The sequence below is a fragment of the Podarcis tiliguerta genome (assembly GCF_965153285.1).
Source record: "Podarcis tiliguerta genome assembly, chromosome: 1".
NCBI lineage: Eukaryota > Metazoa > Chordata > Lepidosauria > Squamata > Lacertidae > Podarcis > Podarcis tiliguerta.
The window spans coordinates 87,314,534-87,336,110 of NC_139534.1; the positions used below are offsets into that span (position 1 = coordinate 87,314,534).

The 21,577-nt window shown below is 38.4% G+C and overlaps 1 protein-coding gene across 35 annotated transcripts in view; it reads left to right on the forward strand.

Moving 5' to 3' along the window:
* GPHN (gephyrin) overlaps positions 1-21,577 on the forward strand; it is a 231,080-nt gene that overhangs the window by 103,312 nt on the left and 106,191 nt on the right. For 31 of the 35 annotated variants that reach the window (XM_083456691.1, XM_083456678.1, XM_083456686.1 and 28 more), the window contains one exon: positions 16,422-16,516. The exons of the other annotated variants lie outside the window; for them this stretch is intronic. In XM_083456691.1, coding sequence (XP_083312817.1) covers positions 16,422-16,516 — 95 coding nt within the window. The remainder of the gene's footprint in view (positions 1-16,421; positions 16,517-21,577) is intronic. 35 annotated transcript variants of the gene reach the window in all.

The window sequence follows — 21,577 nt, forward strand, 5'->3', positions numbered from 1 at the left end:
ATTGCAATATACTATTTTGCTGCTTGATTTCCTGGAATGGTCCTCTTCACCACTGACTGCGTGGCATAAGACTGCCCAAGGTACTGCCCATGTATCCTTGCTGCCATTTGTATATGACTGCTTATAGGCAGTACCTCCAACTGAACTTCTCTCTTTTCACTGGCTAGCATTTCTCCCTTGCTGCTGTGTGCATCTGCTGACTTCATGGAACTGCTGTTCTGATGCTTTGTGCACCTGCTGATTGATTGATACTGCTCTATCAACTTGTTGCCTGTTTTGTCTTTTCCCTCCTGCCTTGTCCGCTTGACCACTAGCTTACATATAACTTGTGCTGCCCTCGGACTCTGATTACACATCAGCATTGCTGTGTTTATGCAATCGTGCTCATCTGCTGATTGTTTGCCATTCCTCTTTTTGCTTCTTTACTGCTTACTCTTCCAAAAATCTAAGTAAAAATGTGAGGAAGTGAAAAATGCTCTGATTGGCTCAAACATGCCCTTATTCAAGCTCTCACATACCCACATTTTGTAAATGTATTCCTTTCTATTTTCATCAGAATACTCAATCTCAGCCTCTAGATAGATTGAGGGAGTCTGGATCTCATTTTTAGTCTTTTCTTCCATTATTTACCTCATAAAACGAAGATACTTTACAATATGCATAAAGATTAGTAGCAAGAACAATTTATGTTTATGAAGTGGTTCATACCAAACTTACGGAAATGATTTCACTATGGCTACATAACATAGTTAATTATTTATCCCATCATTTTATTGATAGTGAAACAAACTCAGGCAGATTAAAGTTGGATCTCTTGTTTCAGCAAATTAGACCATGATCATAAATGAGGGAAGGAATGGCAAGGGTGATGTTTCAGTTACTTGATTCTGAGTTTGACTGCCTGTTAAGTGTACCCTAACTTATTTTGCAATGTTGATTTTAAAGAGTTAGGGAGCCCAATAGGTAAACATATCTAGTTTATCTATTACAAGAGAGCAAAAAAGCCAGCTATATAACATACAAAACAAATGGCTTTCTCACCATTACTAGATACGTGGCAGGTCATTCTGTTGTATGAAGGGCAAAGCTGAAAACATCTCACTGTTGACTTAGCTGGTGTGATTCCTCCAGCTTATTGTAGTCTATCCTAAAGAAAAAGTAGAAAAGATTCCATTTAATGTATTGATTTTATGGCAGAATTGAAGAGGGGGAGGTGTTGCTGAGCAAACCTTTGACCATCACATTCTATCTATAAAAAAGTTCTGAGGAGTCTGGCAAAAGATATCAGCTTTTTAAAAGACTGTAACTTTTTTCTTTTGAAAATATTCCTAGTGCAGTACCAAATGTATCCCAGCTTAAAATGTTCATTCACAGCACTATCACTTCTGTTATAAGTTTCAAAATCTAAGAACTTGTGTTCTTAACTTCTACCTGTGTTCCACACAACCGACATAACTCATGTCTGTTGCTGATACTCTCTTTCCCATTATCACCTAACTTTAAAAAAACATTTCTGCAGCCGGCCAACTAACAGAGAATGTAGTTGAGACTTGTATTAATGGCTTCACATTGAATGAACTAAAGTCTGAATTTTGTTAGAATTTGTGGAGCTTGCAGCACTGGGAAGGCTGGTTTTCTTGGAATATTGTATAGTTGCTTAAATTATAAGGAATTCTAGTGGAAATAGTAAGTTTTGCATGACTTCCTCTAATTTCCAGTCACTGCTCTCTGCACGTTTTTAATGTCTTTGCTCCCTCCTTCATGCATTTTGAAATGACAACAAATTGTGTTGTATGGGACTGAGTGGCTCGTAGATAAATCCCCATTATCCAATTCTAACCGACATAAATTTTTGCTTTCCTACATCATGTAAAAGTTTAAAAGTATAACTGAAAGTGTTAGGTTTAAACTTTTCTAACATATACTATCCAATTCACTGCTTTTGTTTTTGTTTTTAAAGCCGGCAAACCTAATTGCAAATGGATTATTTGATACTCTTTCAACTGAAAATTGTAACTGCTGAAATATCAGGGGGGATTTCAAAAGGAAAGTTACTAATAAAGTAGGATGGACTTTTCAAGAGAAATAGTGAATGATGCACACACATTCTAGCAACATAATAGCAATATTTGTTTCATTTTATGAAGCCTGTGATTTTTCACAATTAATGTAAACTTGCATTATTTTTATTTGCAACTTTACTCCCAATGTTATTAGTTTTTCTTGACTGACATTCCTCGCATTCAAACTGAAATTCTATTCTTCAGTTTCTTCTTTTTTGAAAACTACTTTGTCTTGTGTGCTTATCAGTTTATAGCATTTTAATTTATTTTAGTCCATTGCCTCTTGTGTCTGAAGCCAAACTACAATCTTTCATTCAAAATAATTTTCGTTTGTTTTAGCATCTCTTCCAAGGAACTTTTTCTTATTATATTAACCAAAGTTTTTAATATTTTTTTAAGGCTGGTGGTTTTCTTATTAGTTTCTAATTAAAATAAGTGTACTGAATTATTTGCAACATTTTGGTTTCCCAGAGTCCAACCAGAATTTCTTATATAATTTCTTATATAGACCTTTTCTTTCCCCCTTTTAAGAACACCCAACATGTGTATGCTATCTTGATCTAGTCTGGACATTTCAGCTGTTTTAGGTTCAGATTTTTAAACACACACCTTTGAAATCCTAAAAAATAAACTTCCCAATTAAAACTCTCAGCTATATCTTTAGCCCTTATTGTTCTGTTATATTTTCCTTACAATAAGCACTTTGTCTTTTTGTCATGTAATCACAAAATATCCTGAGCTCTTTAGAATCACATGGCACCAGAGTTGTAGTTTTATTTCTCATTAAACTTAGAAAATTAATTTATACCTTTGAAACAGTTTCCATTTTGTATGTGGAAAATGTTTGTATCCTTGCTGGCATATCTATTGACAGTACAAAAATCTGATCTCTGATCTTCATGAGGCTTCAAAGATTTAATTTTGCTGATATGTGGACTTCTGTGATTTTCTTTTAACCAAGTATTTATTTATTTATTCAAAAAATGAAATGATGTGTGATTCAGGGCATTATCTTCATCTGAGCCCTACTCTACGGAATAGGATTTAAGAAATTACTTAGCCATACAGATTGTAGCAATAGGACCATTGAGGTCTTACAATATTTTTTGTAAGTTAGATAAAGGTAGAACATCAAATGTAGTCAGTTCAGTTTCTGGCCTCATAAAGATAGTTCTTTCCCCCCTAACCAGGTACATCTCATTTTGCCAAGTCATGACTTCTCTCTAGCAATGTGCTGCCTGCAAAGTTCATGGTATCAAAAGCATGTACATATTTTATCCAACATGTGTTGTTTTCAAAGTTTTAGACAAAGCATGCTTGAAGTTGTTGTTCTAGACAATTTTGTATCCATATTGCCTCCACTCAAACATGATAGTTGTGGTTACTAGAGTTGTTTTGCGTCCTGGTGGTGGTAGTTTTTGTTGATATCATTTGTAGTATTTTCATGGAATATAGGTGATCATTCTGCAAACCTTTCAGAGATTTTTTTAAGCCTTTGAATCATCAGTGCAGCTTACTTTATACCATTGAAGTGTGGGTAGTGAAGTGGAAATAATACTGTTTAAAGCTGAACTTAAAAGTTCAGTATGAACAATCTTGTGGGTTTTTTTTTTTAAAAAAACTATATTGACATCTCATATTAATAATAGGTAATTACTCATCACCACACAATATATATAGACCGTATATATCCGCCCTCCCACCTGCTCAGTCACCAAACTGTCCAAAGGTAGTCAGAAGAAGGCCTCTTCAGATGAGAGAGTATCTGCAAACTCTCAACTAAGCCTCCCTTGCATACTATAGTAAACAGAGATGGAGAGAAGGATTATAATGCCAGTCGGAGAATCCCCAGCTGAGAAACTGGAGAATACCTAAAGCATTCCTTTTGTCCACAAAAGCAGCCTAGCATTTGAGTAGTAGCAAATCACAGCTAAGAGGTATACTGATAATAAAGTTCTCAGGGTCACTTTACACATTTCAGAATTTATCACAACTACGATCTATATACAGAAGGAATTTAGATAACATGCATGCAGATAATAGAGCAAAAAACCTGAATGTGTGATCATCGCACAACACGGTCGCCGCCTTGCCCTCACAATTGAGGCGGCCCAGGGCTGTGCAGCATCACTGCACCATGCACACACGCGCCACGGCATGCACACATGATGAAGGCATGCCCCACAGTGTGTGTGCACACCCTGCGGTTTGCTGTCACTCGCACAATCCGCAGGGCATGCTGACGTGTCTTGCGGGTGTCCCCCGGCTTGTGGGCATGACGTCAACACACCCTGTGGTGTGTGTGTGTGCAGCCGCCAGGAGGTGGTAAAGAATTGAAATACACCTGAAGTAGTGGAGAACCCACTCTGAATAAACTACGTGAGTTTTTAAACTATCTGAACTATAAACTATTCTAGAGGTTTATGGATTCATGTTTAAACTCTAATTGGCTTTAATAAACTTACTAGACCATGCAAAATGTTTGACCTACCAAAACAGACACAGCCCTAGTCTTTTATGGTGGCCACTTAAGGGCATGAAAAACTGTTCTTCTTGCTTGCCTGACTGCAGAAACAGAACTTAAATAATACTCAGTTTTTTATAGGAAAGAATTATAAATTTATCTGGATTTCAGGCCTTATCAATTTATGTTACGCAGCACAGAATATTCAACACAATGGGCTGTAGCCAATGTTCTTTGTCCACTAGTGTGAGGGCTTTTTTGCGGATGAGTTTTAATGTTGTGCAATACAGGAATCAAATGCAACAGTTGTTGGGGAGACTCATTTCTTTTGCAAAATCTTTCTACATTCTGACAATCACAGAAACAAAGTATGAATGACTTGCATTCCTTTTATTTGCCTCTCTAATGTTAAAGAGCGCTTGTACATTTCCCTGTTGGAAGTGGTACACATGTGAACATAATAGATTTTTTCCCCATAGGAGAGTTGTATAAGCATCTTTTCTCTACCAGATCCATGTTTGTGTATTTTATGTTCTGTAGTTAAAACATTTCTGCACCACCTTTCAATTAAAAATGCCTAGGGTGGTTCACAATCACTCCCATTGTGTTTAAGGAAAAGAGCCAAAACAGAAAGCATACTTCAAATTTGAAATGAGTGTTAATATCTATAGACTTTCTAGGAATTACCTTTTATATTTTTCTGGCAAATCCAGCATTATTCATCATTGTATATCCACCTTTAGGTTTCAGGAATAAATATATGTATTCTTTTAGAACTTAAGATCAGTAGCACCTACCTAACTATAAATCAAACACATATTTAGAACTATCCCCCTTTCACTTATCTGTTTCACCTTTTTCTCAAAGATACTTGTGGGTTTTGTCTAAGGTTTGAAATGGCTTTAGTCTCTTTTCCTAGAGTGTTCTATTTTTGAAACAGAAAATAATAAGAGCAGTTACTATTAAAATATTTTTTGTGCCTTTAGTGACTTGTCTTTTGCGCTATTGTACTTCCCCTCCCACAGTTTTTAGTTTTCTGTAGTTCAAAACTCTTTCCACAATTCACCAATAAACTTGTTCCTTCCCATTGTCCACATTGTATTGCTATATTATGATTCCGCCTTTTTCTACATGATTATTTTTGGTGATATATGGTTCTTTGACATCTCATTTACATTAGATGCCATTATGTTATTTCCAGATAATGTTTGCATTTGTGCAAAAGATAATTGTGCATTCTGTAGTAATTTTATACTTAAAAAAATAACTCATTGTACTCCTGACCACCTTGAATGCAAATGATTCCCATAGGCAAAATGGAGCCTATGCATGCAGACAGAGTGAATGGCCACTAGGGAAATGTGTTAGCCTGTGTGGATTGGAGCATGAGTCATTTGGCTGAGGGTTGGATGAAGGTACGTGACAGGTAAACCAAGACTTTCTCTTGATGGCCGGTAGTGGCACCTGCTCATGAACCTGTATGTGTTAGTGTATACAAGCAACTAGGGCAGGGAATGGAGGGGTAGGGTTCTATTAATTTTATAGGAACCTCAACCCATGCTACACTTGTGGGAAACTGAATTGGTCCCCGGTATTTTTAAGAATTTCCGAAATGTGAAACTACTGTGATGTTAATCAATTTGCGCTATACAGTTGCAAAGGACATTGCCTCAGTGGCATCTATAGTTCAGGGATTGTACTCAGTACATTTGTGCAACAGACAGGGGAGAAAAGCCTGTGTAAAGTTTTGTTCAGCTATATGTCAATGAGCCACATTGTAAGCAATGACAGTTAAAGCAGAAATACCTAAAATACACTATTTGATTGAGGTCACATAATGACATTATTATCATCAAACCTTAGCATTACCAGTCATTACCTGTAACTCTTCTAAACTGGCTGTTAAGTAGTAGTTGCAATTTCACAGCTTGCTCACTTTCTATACTCATTATGTCTCAGTCTCTTCATTCAGTATCTCAGTTCCCCTGCAGTGTATTCAGTTCTTCTGATCTCAAACTTTCCTCTACTTTTGTTTCATGTAGTTTAACAAACTAACTGTGTAAGATACAATTGGTTGCTAAGTCTATGAAGAAATCGGAGCACAGATTATGTAAAGTAGTTAATCAAATAGAACGTAGGCACCATATTTCAAGTTTTTGTGTATTGGCACAGTATTAATATAGTGACTCACATATCCCTCTGGTAATTTATATGCAGATAAATAAATGAACTTGTTAAGACTGGAGCTAGAAGCAGAGGCAAATGCTTTATCTTCTACCCATCCCTGTCCCCAGTGTTCTGTAGTGAAAGTCAAAATGATGGATAAAACTATAGCATTTGACAAATTACTAATTAGAAAACCAGGTGAGTATAATTTAGAGTAACAGACACAGGCCATTGATTGGAATACTATCAGTAATCTACAATGTGTATCTGTATAAGGTATAAACTTGGGAGATTAAAAAAAAAAACATGATGTGAACATATTATCTGGCACATGCAAAGAATGAGCAAGCTTTTCTTAGGAGGGTCTGGTACTGGTAGAAGAACAGTTTCCTCACCCAGTTCTCTTATCTGCCTTCATTTTACCCCATCTTTATGTATGCAAGGCCTTTGTGAGTTCCTGTTTTCTCTGTAGTGCAGACAGTCAATAGGCTAACATTAACCAGTTCCTATCTGTACCCCTCTACATTTTGCAGAGCCATTCCCTGTGTAACTGTTTTCATGTCCTCAACCCAATGCGCTACACCAAAACTATGTTTTCCTGATCTCAGGGGTTGCCCTGGATGAGTTTCTTTCCCCTTTTATTTTTAGAACCCAACCTCAAATTAAGACCTTTTAACATCAATTAGTTGTCCAACTATTTGATTAATGTGATGTCCATGCAGTCTTTATGTACCTATGGAACTTCTCATTCTGATTTACCAGGACTGAGATGTGTTTAGTTGGAATTTTGCTACTTTTTATTGTGTCAGCCTTTTTTTGTGAAATAAAGCACCAGCTTTTGTGGGTGAAAGTGGATAATTCTGTTTTGTTAAGGGGCAATAATACCTAACTTCTTCCAAAGGACATCGTTTAGAGATCTGGCATAAGAATAATTATACTACAGGACAAAGATACAGATACCTCCTCTACAGTCACTATATTTAATGTCACACATAGGATAAAATTGCTTATCTGAGTTTGCTGTCCTTTCCATTTTTAGTCTTCCATAGCCTATACATATTTAATAATTGCAATGCCTGCTAGCTAAGGCTATTTGTCAAGGTCATTTTTTTCCTGACTTGAATTCTATTGAAGGGCTCCCTGGGCTGCAGGATCATTGTTGATGGAGCTCTTTTGCATCTTGTACTAGCACCCTCTTCAAAGTGTCATTCTGCTCAAGGACAAAGAAGAGGGATCTTACTACATAAATTAAGGTAGAAGTGTTTGTGAAAAGCTCAGAAAAGCATTTCATTACTTGAAGAGTGAGGAATAATATCCTTGTATGTGCATTACAAATTATGTGTACAGTGTATTGTTAAATCCTTGTTTAGACCAGGTTTGGTTACCTACTGGAGCATTCTGAGGCCAGATAGCTGCAGTTCATGTAACTGATAATTAGGAGATTCAGAACCCCATTAGTACATATTATATAATAGATGTATGGATATGTTGTTGTTTAATTTACAAATTGCCTTTTACATGCAACTCAAGGCAATGTCACTACATACAATTAAAAAAGCAATCTAAAATAGTTTTTTTAAAAAACATTCAGCACAAAATTTAACTAAAGCTGGGTTTAAAACAATACAAAATGAACACATAAAGCAGAGATCTTTTCATTCAGTTGGAAAAGCTTGTTGAAACAAAATTGTCTTCGGCTGCAAAGCTTACTCAGAAGTCTTTCATACTTGTCAGACTCTGACAATTCATGTAAATACTTTTTGTATCTTGTTAAATTTTCGATTTTCTCAGTAGGCTCTGAAGCAGAGTGTGAATTCTTTCCATTTTGTGTAGTGCCTCCTTGTGATAGCATGATTGGATCAAATCACTTGATCATCATTCTGGGGACCCTAAGGAAGGAGCTTACATGCCAAAAAAATTGCTTTCATCAACAATTATCATTAAATAGATAAAATCCAGAGTAATTTTTCCAAAACCCATGGGCAGAGAGTTTCAGTGATCTAGCTAGGGGAAACTGCATCTGAGAGCTATTTGTAGCCTGTGAAAAATCATATAACAAAAAATCCTCATAGAACATCTGGGCTGCAGCCTGACAACACCACAGGAGACCACAATTGATGGCAAAAAACATTGCCTGAATAAACCTGGTACCATATTATTTCTTATATATGCAGATCTTCTTTTTTCAAATATAGATGAATTGTACATTTTTTTTTAAGTTGCCTTTTGAGACTATATAGTGGGATATTCTAAATACATGCATACATGCAAGTTTAGAGTGGAATTCAATATTGTGCCATGATGAACGCCCCATTAGAACAAGCATTGCAGCTTTCTGGATGGAGTGATACCCCTCTTCTCCCACTTTGTGCTGTTCTGGGGGTTATATTGATCCTACCCTAGCCAATTTTGGGGGCACTGGGGAGTGTGTGGGGAGGAGAGGGAGGAAAGCCCTGGTTTTTTTTAAAAGTAGAAGCCCTTGCACAGGGCTTCTTCTGATAGGATTCATTCATTGTAAATCCCACCCTAAGTCTTTAACTAAACCTGCTACAGGATTCCTTTAAAAATGGCAATTCTTCCTTAATGTTTGTAATAAAATTTCTTAGATAGAATATTAAACATGTCTCCTACTCATGTTCCCACATTTTACGGTTGTACCAGAAAACAGAAAAGTTGGAAAAGGTTCAGAAAAGGACAACTAAAATGATCAAGGAGTTGGAGTGAAATGAGGCAAAGTTACATTTTTTTTAAGGGGGAGGGAGATGACAGAGGTCTAAATTTATGCATTGTCATATAGAGCTAGTCACCATCCAAGGAGGCTGAATGTTGGAAAGTGCAGGATGGACAAAATGAAGTACAGTCAAACCTTGGTTCCCAAACGCCTCCATTTTAGAATGTTTCGGCTCCTGAACGCCAAAAACCTGGAAGTAACTGCTCCAGTTTTTGAACAATTTTCGGAAGCCAAATGTGCTACGCAGCTTTTGTTTTGAGTTTCCCTATTGTATTGAGGCTTCTGCTTTCAGTTTTCGGTTGTCGAAGATTTCGGAAGTCAAACAGTCTTCCGGAACGGATTATGTTCGACAACCGAGATTTGTACAGTGGTACCTTGGTTTAAGAACAGTCCTATTTGCGAACGATTCGGTTTACAAACTCCTCAAAACCGGAAGTAGTGTCCCGGTTTGAGAACTTTACCTCCGTCTAAGAACAGAATCCGAATGGTGGAAGGGCACCGGCGATGGGAGCCTCATTAGGGAAAGCGTGCCTCAGTTTAAGAAAGGTTTTGGTTTAAGAACAGACTTCCGGAATGGATTAAGTTTGTAAACCAAGGTACCACTGTACTTCTTTAAACAATGCATAGTTAAACTACAGAACTCTCTCCCACAAGATGTAGAGATAGCCACCAACTTGGATAGTTTTAAAAATGCTCCCTGAGGGGAGTTGAAAAAGAAGAAGCTTGAGAGTTGCCACCATCCAGCTCCCAGAGTGACCCTCCTTCCCCCAACTGCCACCATAGTGGCATCTGAAGGATCGTCTTGCTCTGAGGGGAATGAGAAGAAGCAGCAACAGCTTCTTCTAAAACATACATCCCTAGCATTTGGCCATTCTTTAGCCCTGCCAATAACAGCATTGCCTCAACCAGTAAACTAGTCAGGAATTAGTTGCATCTATTAATGATAGCATCTACCACCTCTGTTTCTCTCACAGAACTCCCAATATCATCCTGCCTCGGTTTGTGGGATGTCCACAAAAACAGATTCCTTCAACTGTAGCTGATTCCCTTTCTCCTCTGTTCCTTTGCCTCTTCTCCACATTTGTTGCTTTCTTTGGCTTAGTCAGAAACTACAATTACAGTGGTACCTTGGGTTAAGTACTTAATTCGTTCCAGAGATCCATTCTTAACCAGAAACTGTTCTTAACCTGAAGCACCACTTTAGCTAATGGGGCCTCCTGCTGCTGCCGCGCCACTGGAGCATGATTTCTGTCCTCATCCTGAAGCAAAGTTCTTAACCCAAGGTACTATTTCTGGGTTAGCGGAGTCTGTAACCTGAAGCGTATGTAACCTGAAGCGTGTATAACCCGAGGTACCACTGTAGTGTGTAATTTTTGAAGAAATCCTTTATTTCAGAATCATCTTAGGAGGTTGCCCCCCGGCCGCCACCGTTGAGTTTTACATCAAGATATTAAGGGGAAAGCACCATCTGCAAAACAAATGGTAGATTATGGCTTAGATCCAGAGTCTCCTTCTTATCTGTGAAACTTACACTACCTGGAACCATAACTATTGACACATTTTTCTCTGTATTCTTCACTTTCCAAATCCTGCTGTCTTTTCTGTCCTTGGATTGCTCAAACCTGTGTCATGTGCATTCAAACTTTTCTTATTGCATCTAGCTTTTCATTTCATCCTGCTAGATCATTCCACTCAGTGTTTTCCACAAACTGCCAAGGATAGCTCAGTTCATAGAGCACGAGTCTTAATCTCAGGGTTATGGGTTCAAGCCCCACATTGGGCAAAAGATTCCTGCATTGCTGCATTGACTAGATGACCCTTGTGGTCTCTTCCAACTCTATAATTTTATAATTCTCTGTAGATAATTGCATTTTGATGATTCAAATTATGCAATTTACTCCTTGATGTCATTTTCATACTTGTAATAATAAACAAAATCATTTTGAATTAACATTGGGCCCTTGTGGTTCATGTTAACCTCCCCTGGTAATACAGGGGCCCCTTCTTTTCATAGTATGCCACAGGTCTTAATCCAAGATCACAAAATACCATAAATTCATGGTAATACACATACAGTGGTACCCCCGGTTACGAACGGGATCTGTTCCGGAGGCCTGGCCGTATCCTGAAGATTTTGTAACTGGAGGACCACTTCTGCACATGCAGAAGGAAACGTAAGCCGAGGGTCCACTGTACATCCATGTTTTAGTGTTAAACATATTATCAGGGACACATTAAGGCTTGCTAACATAGCTTCATATAAAATTAAATGTCAAGGAAACCTCACTCCCTGACAGGCTACTTTTTTTGGTGTAAGAATAATTTTTGTGAGGGAGCCTTCCATCATTTGTGATCATTCCATTGTCCATTTGCAGGCTAAACCAGTACCTTCCAGAAACAGTTTTACCTTGTGATTAAACTGCCTAGAGAGCCTCTTAGACAGTAAGGAATGCTTGCATGCATTTTGCAAATAAATCTTTATTGCAGCACGTACGCATTTTGGAATATACAATGAAAATCATATTCTGTTGTTTTAAGATTGAACACTCAAAAAGGATTTGCATCCTGATAAGATTAGAAATGTACTTTCATAGCATACATAACTATAAGAATGTCCTTAGTATTAGGCCCTAGTGTTAGTGTTTATTTCACTTCCTAGTCTGCCAGAGAGTGGTAGCCTTTGCTATTTCTAGAGGATAATTTCATTATCTTATTAGAACTTCTGTAATCTGATGCACTTTTTGAAAATCTCATGAATGAGTTGTATTGATAGAGTATATAATTTTTAAAAAGAAAAGTGAGGTTTTAATATTTGTATTTAACAATAAAAGTCCAAAATCATTAGCACATTGTACTTGAAGGACATTTTTTCCTCAAAGCAATAGCAGATTATATCTGAATGGCTAAAGCAACTCCACTTTTACATTATTTCTGTTGTGATGGTTGAATCTTGCACAGGACTAGTCTTGTGAATTTCAATTAGCAATAATTGTTCCTTGGATTAACCTCATTGAATCTTTATTTGAATCTTCAAACTAATCCTTTCTTCTGCCACCATTCTATTCAGATAATATAAGTTGCTTTTATAGTGATGGAGATACTGCTTTTCTATTTGATAGTTGGTTAATATTAGTTGATTGATGTTGATAAATTATTCAACTTGCTCAAATATGAAATCTGATCATGTTCAGAATGTGATTTCTGTGTTCCTCAGAAATTATAACTTATGCTTACATAGCTGGATACAAGGAGGTAGTTTTGTTATACAGAGTAGTTCCATTAAAAATGATGGCTTGCTCCAGTGGGGTAAAGTCTACATTGTGCAACAGTCTGTACCAACCAAATTGTTTCCCCTCCATCTATCGCTTATTTCAAGGAGGGAAAGCTGTGAAAGCATTTGGACTTTATAATTTGTTTTGCAACCTCCATTTTACTGATAAAATTGGTATAAAACTGATGTAGTATGATGGTTATAGTGGTTAAGAGATGAACTATGAAAATCTTTGTTTAAACCTCACCTCCACCATGAAATCACTAAGTGAACCTAACTTAGACAACTACTCCCTCCCAGCTTTAGTCCCTATCCACAACATTAGAAGTAATAATACTGACATATTTTGCAGGGTTGTTTGAAAGGATTGCAATTATATAATGTGAGTGAAGCATTTAGTGAAAACACTATACAAATGTTAAGTACGATTAAAGAAAATAGTTCTAATTTTATTTATTATAGTCATTTTTACTATTCTTTTTTTCTGTCTGCTACCCAGGACATACTTCCACAAGGGAGGGTCCTGTGGCACCTTTGAAGTTATTGTGACGTAAACTTTCATGAGCCACAAAATCCATAAACCTTTTCATCCTTTGGGTGCCCAAGACTCCCCCTACCACAAACTAACCCTGTAATTTGTTGCTATACAAATTGTAAATAGAACATTACTTTCAGTGTTCATTAATATTGTGTTTAAAAACTGTATAACTGAAAAACAACCTCCTAAAACCAAAGTTTACACTGCAGGCATGTCCCGTCCCCCACTTACCCAGGAGTTACGTTCCGGGGACCCACATTTATAATTGAAATTGTGAAAAGTGGGGAGGACTCCACTTTAATAGAGAGGGTGTGCAGGGAAGGGGGAGGAGAGAGAGACACCTGCGCTGAAAATCACTCAACCTGTGAGTGCCTGGGCCTGCCTGCTTGCCTGAGGGGAGCCAGTGCACATGGCAGCGGCTGGCTGAGGACGACGCCCAGTAGAAATGGTGCCAGGATTGGGGTGCAGATGTGCAGCGGAGCAGCAGGTGCCGGGAGAAGGTGCCTCCTGCTCTGTGTTGCTAGTTGATTGAAGGGCACCTTCCCTCGTTCAGACAGCGCCCCCAAGCAACTTCCAGGCAGCAGCCCTGGCCAAGGGAAGGCCTAGTTATTTATTTAGCGACGACCTGCATAAATGCAGTCACGTGTGAGTGGAATGTGCATAAGTGGAGGGCCCTGTACACGCTGGTCCTACTTTATGAAAGTTGGCTATGGGAAAATTCACTTATCTGAACACTAGGAATTAGTACCCAAACCTCACTATACAAAGCACAGATTCAGATTTTTTTACTTCCATAGTTAGCTGCGGGAAGGGGAGCAACTGGACAAATCAGAGAGCTTTTTTCTGAAGTTTCTTGGGGAGGGTTTTTTTTTGGGGGGGTCACAATTCTGTGGTCAGGAGCACATTAGATTTCCCCCCCATAGGAATCAGTAGAAATTGTCAACTCATTACGCAAACGCTCACCTAATGATTGATGTCATTGGCATGTCATTGCCAGTGGTATTAGGAAGTCAGAAAGCCAAGTCAGGCCATTGGTCTGTCTAACTCAGTATTGCTGACTAGCATTGTCTATCCATGGCTTCAGGCTAGGAAAATTCCAAGCCCTATCTGAAGATGCCATAATTTGAGCCTGGAACCTTCTGCGTGTAAAGCAAATGCTCTCCCACTGAGCCACAGCCCAAATATAGCATATTATATGGTCTATAAAGTTCTAATTTCTACAGGGTAGGCCTACCTTTGAGAGCATTACATGTGAACTGGGTCTTAGAATCTCGTTAGAATTTCCCCCCTAAAAATGTTAAGTAATTCAACAACTTGCAATTTCCCTACCTCCCAAACATGTGAAACAGCTTAAGTTTATGGTCTTAGGGGAAAGACACCATTTTCAATATCAAAGAGTAATGAACTGAAACATAGGAACACTCACAGTTTGGAAATGACCTCATATATTTCATGCAGGAGAGAGCTAGGATCTGGCTGCTTAAGTATGCAACATAGGGCAGAGGTAATACTGTCCAGAAACCTGGAGCAAGGGGAGAGGTGTCAGAGTGAACCTCAGGATGACTCATGCTGCCTACTTTCTGTTTGGGCTGCAGCCAAAAAAATGTCCCTCCCACACAGATGACTCCAGCACATAAGTAGTGGACTTCCCCCTTAGTCCAAGAGATAGCTAATTATATTTGCCTTTACCAGGGAGAGGAGAAGCTAACAGGCCACCAGAAGTTTAGCTTTCAAGCTTAGGCTTGAAGAAAACAGATTCACCACAAGGGATGGAGTTAGACGTCTTCACTCCTGAAACCAAGTAGCTTTATCCATCATGCCATTTGCTCCTTCCTGCCCAGTTGCTGGTTTGAGCTGAAGATTTGTGTAGAAAACCAGAACACATAAGCATCTGATCTAGTTGTATTTAAGTGTTTTTCTCCTTTTCTTCCTTTGTCCCTTCAGTCCATAATTTTCTATCTACCGTATTCCTGTATTTGATAAGAGTTTGGGGTTTGACTGGTCAAGGATAATTTTAACCTTCTTTGAATACATTTTATTAAGTTTAGGATTCATTTTAAGCCTAGCTTTTCTTTTATTTTAGAAGTTTACTGCAATTGAAAATATACTATTATTTCAATTCTAAAAACTACCCCATATATTTTCTTACTGTTTCTGACATCTCTGTTGGAAGTTGTAGTTCCTTAATTGAGGAATTTCTTATGCAAAGTAGGTGGCAAACGTTACTGTAGCACGCTGATGATATCTTAGCTTCTAAAGTGGAAATATAGCAGGTTTGAAAACCATTGATTGCAAGTCATGGATGGAAGACATGCATTCTTGGCAAAAGATAGTAACCATTTTGAAAGGTTATATAAGTCATTACCTTTCATTAACCATATGCACTGTTAAGGTTACTTAGATTTCTGTGAGAAATCTATTGGGCCAGGTAAGGTTATAAGCAAATCAAATCTATTATTTCCATGGCTTAAGTATTTTGTGGCCAATGGTTGTTAACCATTCGCAAACTAAATGTCATGTTAATTGAGCATCCTTATAGTTATATAGACTTACTTTTGCATAAACAGATACGTTGGCCTCATTCATATGTCACATTAGTTTAAAACAAGCTATGGTTTCATGTAAGCATACTGGTGCATACTGCTGAGAAGTTATTGTGCCTCTCCTCCCCCACGTCCTGCTGCTGCTGCCACTCATGCAGTGCTATTTTTCTAGAAAAAGAGGTGCCGGAACTCGCCATTAACACCTCCCTTGTTCTCTTATTATGGCTATGGCACTGACTTGAGAAACTTTGAGTCAAGGTTTGGAGTTTGGCTTGTTTCCTGGTGACAGAACAGCAGGAGAGGAACAGAATGAGAACTTTTCAACAGCATGCATTAGTTCACTGCATTAAACAATAGCTTGTTTTTAAACTATGGTTTAATTTGATGTGCAAACCTGACTAGTGTATGATCAGCAGAAAGTCCTAGAAATTGTAGTGGAATGTAATGCAAGCTTCCACAGAAGCTAATCTTAGTGGATGAGTGTCTACTGGTTATATGCCCTGAGTCTGTAACATTCACTACTGAAATTCATGCTACATAGTCTTCAGGAAAAGGACGGAGATTTCAGTTTTTATTTAGTTTTAAATTAATTTTACTTTCTTTTTGTTGTTTTCACTCAGTCTGCTGTTTAATCTTTGATTACAGGCTACTAAAGAAGTAATAGAACGAGAGGCCCCAGGGATGGCCTTGGCAATGCTGATGGGATCACTTAATGTTACACCTCTGGGCATGCTCTCTAGGTAAGAATATTAACAAAAATACCATGAATTATTTCTCTAGAAATATTTAAGGTGGTGTAATGGTTGCATTGAGCAATACATTAATACTTGGCCCCTTCATCATTTTCAGATTCAGGTAGATACACTTTTTTGAGCCTCCTGATTTATCCTTTTGGGACCTCTGGCATGTTAATAAGCCAGCCAATATTTGAAAGTACTTTAGAAAATGAGTTAATGGTTTCAGTGTGTTAAAAAGCAGGTATCCATGCCAGATCAATTTTACGTAGGGGGACAAAGAGGATGTGGGTGGATGCCACCTACAAAGAAACGTTCATTTTCAAAGTCACATATCAGTGAATGGCTAACTGTCGCATTTCTGAAAGTGATGAACTGATTTAGACATACTGTACACCAAGATGAAGGTAAGCAGCTGTGCTACCAAATATATAATAGCTGTAGTAGTCTTACATTTTAAGGGTGAAGTGCCATAAGGGCAAGAGCAGTAAGCACACTGGAAATTGGCCAAAACATGGCTTTGGAAAACAGAACTGTTTTAACCATCCCACACAGCTATTTCAAGTCTACTATATATTTAGCAGCCAACATTTTTCCTACAATTGCACTGAATGTCTAAGTCAGATAGATACTTACAAAATTACAGTGAATAGAAGACACAGCCATACCTCTTAAAACAGTTACAAGACAAAAAGAACCACATGAAATAAAATAAACAGCATATAGATACTAACTTCAGTGTTCCTGACCCATGTCATCAAAGCTGCTTCTTGCTAATAAAGGTAACAATTATGTACAATACTGACTTGCCAAACTGAGGCACATGGCCTATGGAACATGAACAAACCATTACATTTTATTTAAAAGTGATTTCCTGGTTATTGTGGGAGGTGATGTAAGCTGGGTAATTTAGAAGAGGGTTTATTCTAGCTAGGAGCTGCAGGCCTACCTTACCGTGAGTTCTCCTTTTCATATTTTTACCTGCTTTCTCCTAAAATAAAACTTTGATGGAGTTTTGATGCCTCTTGTTTGAAGCTTAAAGGAGTCAGTGTGAACTTTGTATGTTTTGCAAATGGCAACAACAAAGGTGCACTATGTCATTCACAACATCTAACAAATCAGAGAAGCTGCTAAATTTTGCTAAAAATGATAATACCAATAATGTGTAATAGATTGGCCAGGTTTTCTGACCACATAGCAGCTTGAACTGCTGGACAGCATTTTATTATTTATACCTCACCCATCTGACTGGGTCTTCTAAAAGTTGTATCTCCTTGATATCTGATGGGAGAGTGTTCCACAGGAAGGGCCCTACTGCTGAGAAGGTCCTCTGCCTGGTTCCCTGTAGCTTCACTTATCACAGTGAGGGACCTGCAAGAAGTTCCTTGAAGTTGGACCTCCGTGTCTGGGCTGAATGATGGGGCTAGAGACGCTCCTTCAGGTATACAGGGCCGAGGGAGTTTAGGGCTTTAAAGGTTAGCATCAACACTTTGAATTGTTCTCAGAAACGTACTGGGAGCCAGTGTAGATCCTTTAGGACCAGTGTTATATGGTCCCAGTGGCCATTCCCAGTCACCAGTCTAGCTGCCACATTCTGGAATAGTTTTAGAGAACTTAAATGCTCAGTTGTGACAATTCAAACTTTGTAATCTGAACAATTTATATGAGAATTATGGAAATCTTGAAAGGGATCACAACCAGGACATTGCACCTGGAATTATTCACCACCTTGTTACTATAACTCACAAATTTATGTTCACACAAGTTGGTGACATTTCTGATTATTACATTGAAGTGTATTCTACAAAGGCTGCCACACAATCCCCTCAAATGTATTTGAAGGGGCCAATACAACTTGGTGGGGTGCTTGATGTGCAGCTACTGCAGATATGGAGATAATGTATTGCCATGGATGAAAATGTTGCTAATCTAGCCCACTTTCTGTCTGATGTTCTCATAAGAAGAGGTGTAGACAGCTGGTGACATCACCAAACCCAATGAGGATTGATCAGCCAAGAGAGACTGTTCCAATCTTTCAATATGTTGTGGAGGATTCTACTGTTGCACTTCCTGGCCACAAGAGCAACTGAAATCTAACAACTTGAAAATGAAAGCGTTTTCAAATACAATTGCACATCACTGCCCAACTTTTTTGAAACATATAAAGAACTTGCTAAGCTTCCATGGCCTAACAGGCTCTGGCATAGTATCATCTTGCAATAGCCATGGAAAGATGCCCTGCTGGAAGATATTGTTTTAAAGCAACCTCCTCACTTATATTGGATGGGATCGGTGTTACTTAGATACCAATAGACTTCTGTCATGGAATCCTAGAATTGTAAGAGTTGGAAGGGACCATGATGGTAATGTAGTCCAGCCCCCTGCAATGCAAGAACCTCAACTGAAGCATGCATGACAGACTGCCATCCAACTGCTGCTTCAAAACCAAGTCCACCATCTTCGGAGGGAGTCTGTCCTGCAGCTCTTACCATCTAAAAGTTCTTCCTAATGTTTAGCCGATAGCAAAAGCAGGCCCATCTATATATGACTTGGCCAAAAGGGGTTTGGTAGACACTGTAAATTGGGAGTGCTTGCAAAGGCCCTTGCACAGCACTTCCCAAGTTCCCAACAACCGTTTGTTGGTCACTTGGGAAGTGCTGCTCAATGAGCTTTGCAAAGCCCTGTAATTGGCAAGTGATGAACTCAGGGCTTGCAAAATGCTTGGCTCAGAGCTTCTGAAGCACCTGGCAAACAGCTGGCCAAGCCTTGACATTTATGATGTCAGGTGCAAGGCAGGTGGATGTGGCTTGGCCAAAACAGCCTTGCGGCCAAATGGGGAGGCCTCATTGTCCAGATTTGACCCACGGGCTGGAAGTTCTCTCCCCACATCAGATTATAAGAACTAACGTTTAAAATGCTTGAAATAGCTATGTAGAATGGTTAAACAGTACTGCATTTTGAAAACATGTTTTGGCTACAGATTTCCAGTGCTTTTGTTGCTTGAGACCTTATAGCACTTCACCCTTCAAAGATAGACCTTTGCTGTCAGCATATGTTTGTTAGCACTGCTCCTTACCTTTTTTTGTGTATAGTGTCTTTTACATCTACAACAGTTTTTTCCAAAAATAGTGTAACTTGTCACTCTATGTACAGTTGAACTGGCATAGGTGTCTAATTCTTAAAATGCTAATATTGATTTAAGTTTTTAAAAATGACATTTTGATTGGTTAGTATTGGTAAAAATTAAAAATGACATTGAGGTGTTTGGTAGGGGGAAATCTGGTTGAGGATCTTATTCTGAAACTTTCTTGTGAGTCTGCATGTATAAAAACATTGCACTTTTATACACTACTTCAGCTGATGCAGAGAAATGCTGACTTGCCTAAGGCTGTCTAGTGAATTAATGGCTGCTAGCAACTTCTTGGCTTGTTCTTTCATTCAGTAGCCCTGCTCACCTAGCAGTGATTTTCTTATCATGGACACAATCCAGAAAAGGACTGTATTGTAAGTTTCCCCTGAAATAAATTAACTTCTAATGTAGTCATACTTTAAGATGGCATGAAACTTGCTCATTAATTAGCTTGTAAGCACTATTCAACAGAGAACATACTTTAAAACGGTTCCTATAAATATAGAAAATAAATAAAAATGAATAATTTAGTCATAATAAAATAAATTATTTATAGTCATATTGCTAGTCCCAAAACTAGCAAAGAACAAAGCTTGGTACATATCCCTGCATTTTTATGAGAATTTTCTTCTCACTTTGCCTCCACTAAACTCCCAGCTTTCTTTATAACAACTGCTTTATAACAACTTTATAACAACAACAAGAGCAGTTGCTAAGAAGGGATTATTTTTTTAATGCCAGAGGCTGAATAAGTGGTATGCACATGTGTTGTCGTCGTCATGGGATTGTGGCCTGTCTGTACATGACACAGGTATAACTGACTTGGTTCACGTTTGTGAGATCTCAAGGAAATTCACTTTACTAAGTATTTGTTAGAACAGTCTTCCCCAGCCCTTCCCCCAGGCCCAGATGTTTTTGGCTGCAGATTCCATCAGCTCCAGCCAGCCTAGCCCGTCGTCAGGAATGATGGGAGTTCATCATTCAAACCATCTAGCACCAGATTGAGGAAGTCTGTATTAGAGAAAATTAATACTGTCCCTCTCTTGAGTTGAACATAATTATGATGGGGTGGGGGAACAGAGATTAGGTGGTCACATTTAGCTTTCAAGATGAATTGTAAAATGAAATACTTAAGTATAAATAATTCAACAAGAACACATTATGAGTGTTCTATAAAAGTTAGTGTTTCTGCTCTTTCCATGGCAAAGAAGACTGGCAAATAATGTTGTTCATTGGGTTTCTTTCCTATCATTATTTTATTGTATTTCTAATTTTTGCAGTTTAAAGGGGGAAATGTTAAACGAATTAAAAGTAGACTCATTTCCAAAACTAGACAGTTCATTGTACCATTCAGGCATTGGATTATCTTTATTCTCCTCCTTGCCGCCCAAGTGGCAGTGAAATTGTCATTGTGTATGAATGTGATTGGGATTGTGCGTAATGTGTCCGTTAAGCAGCTTAATTAACTGTAAATCTCATAAGACTTTGAAATATCACTGAGGAACAAAGACTATTCTGGAAGTACTCTAAAATGGGGGTGGGCTTTAAACACAGATCTGCCCATATCACATAGAGGAGCCAATCTGTGGAGCCTTTGGATTTGCCTTGCATATTCTGCCCGTTGGCCTTGCTCACTCTCATGTGATGTTAGAAGGCAGAGAGTTCCCGTTGTCACATGGACGGGCAATTTTCATGGGAATGGCAACTAGAAAGAGGCTAACCCTCACCCGTGCATTGCCACCTCCACCAACAATTATATTTGCACAGCAGTTAAACAGAAAAAGCTCCTATTGATGCCCACGGGAGTTTTTTCCCTCTAAGCTTAATTGCCACAGGCAGGGGGGAAAGAAGGGGGAGGAGAGCAGAAAAAGGGGGTGATGGGGAGAATGAAATGGTTGTAGGGAATGTGGGTGGATTTGCGTGTGTATGAATACAGA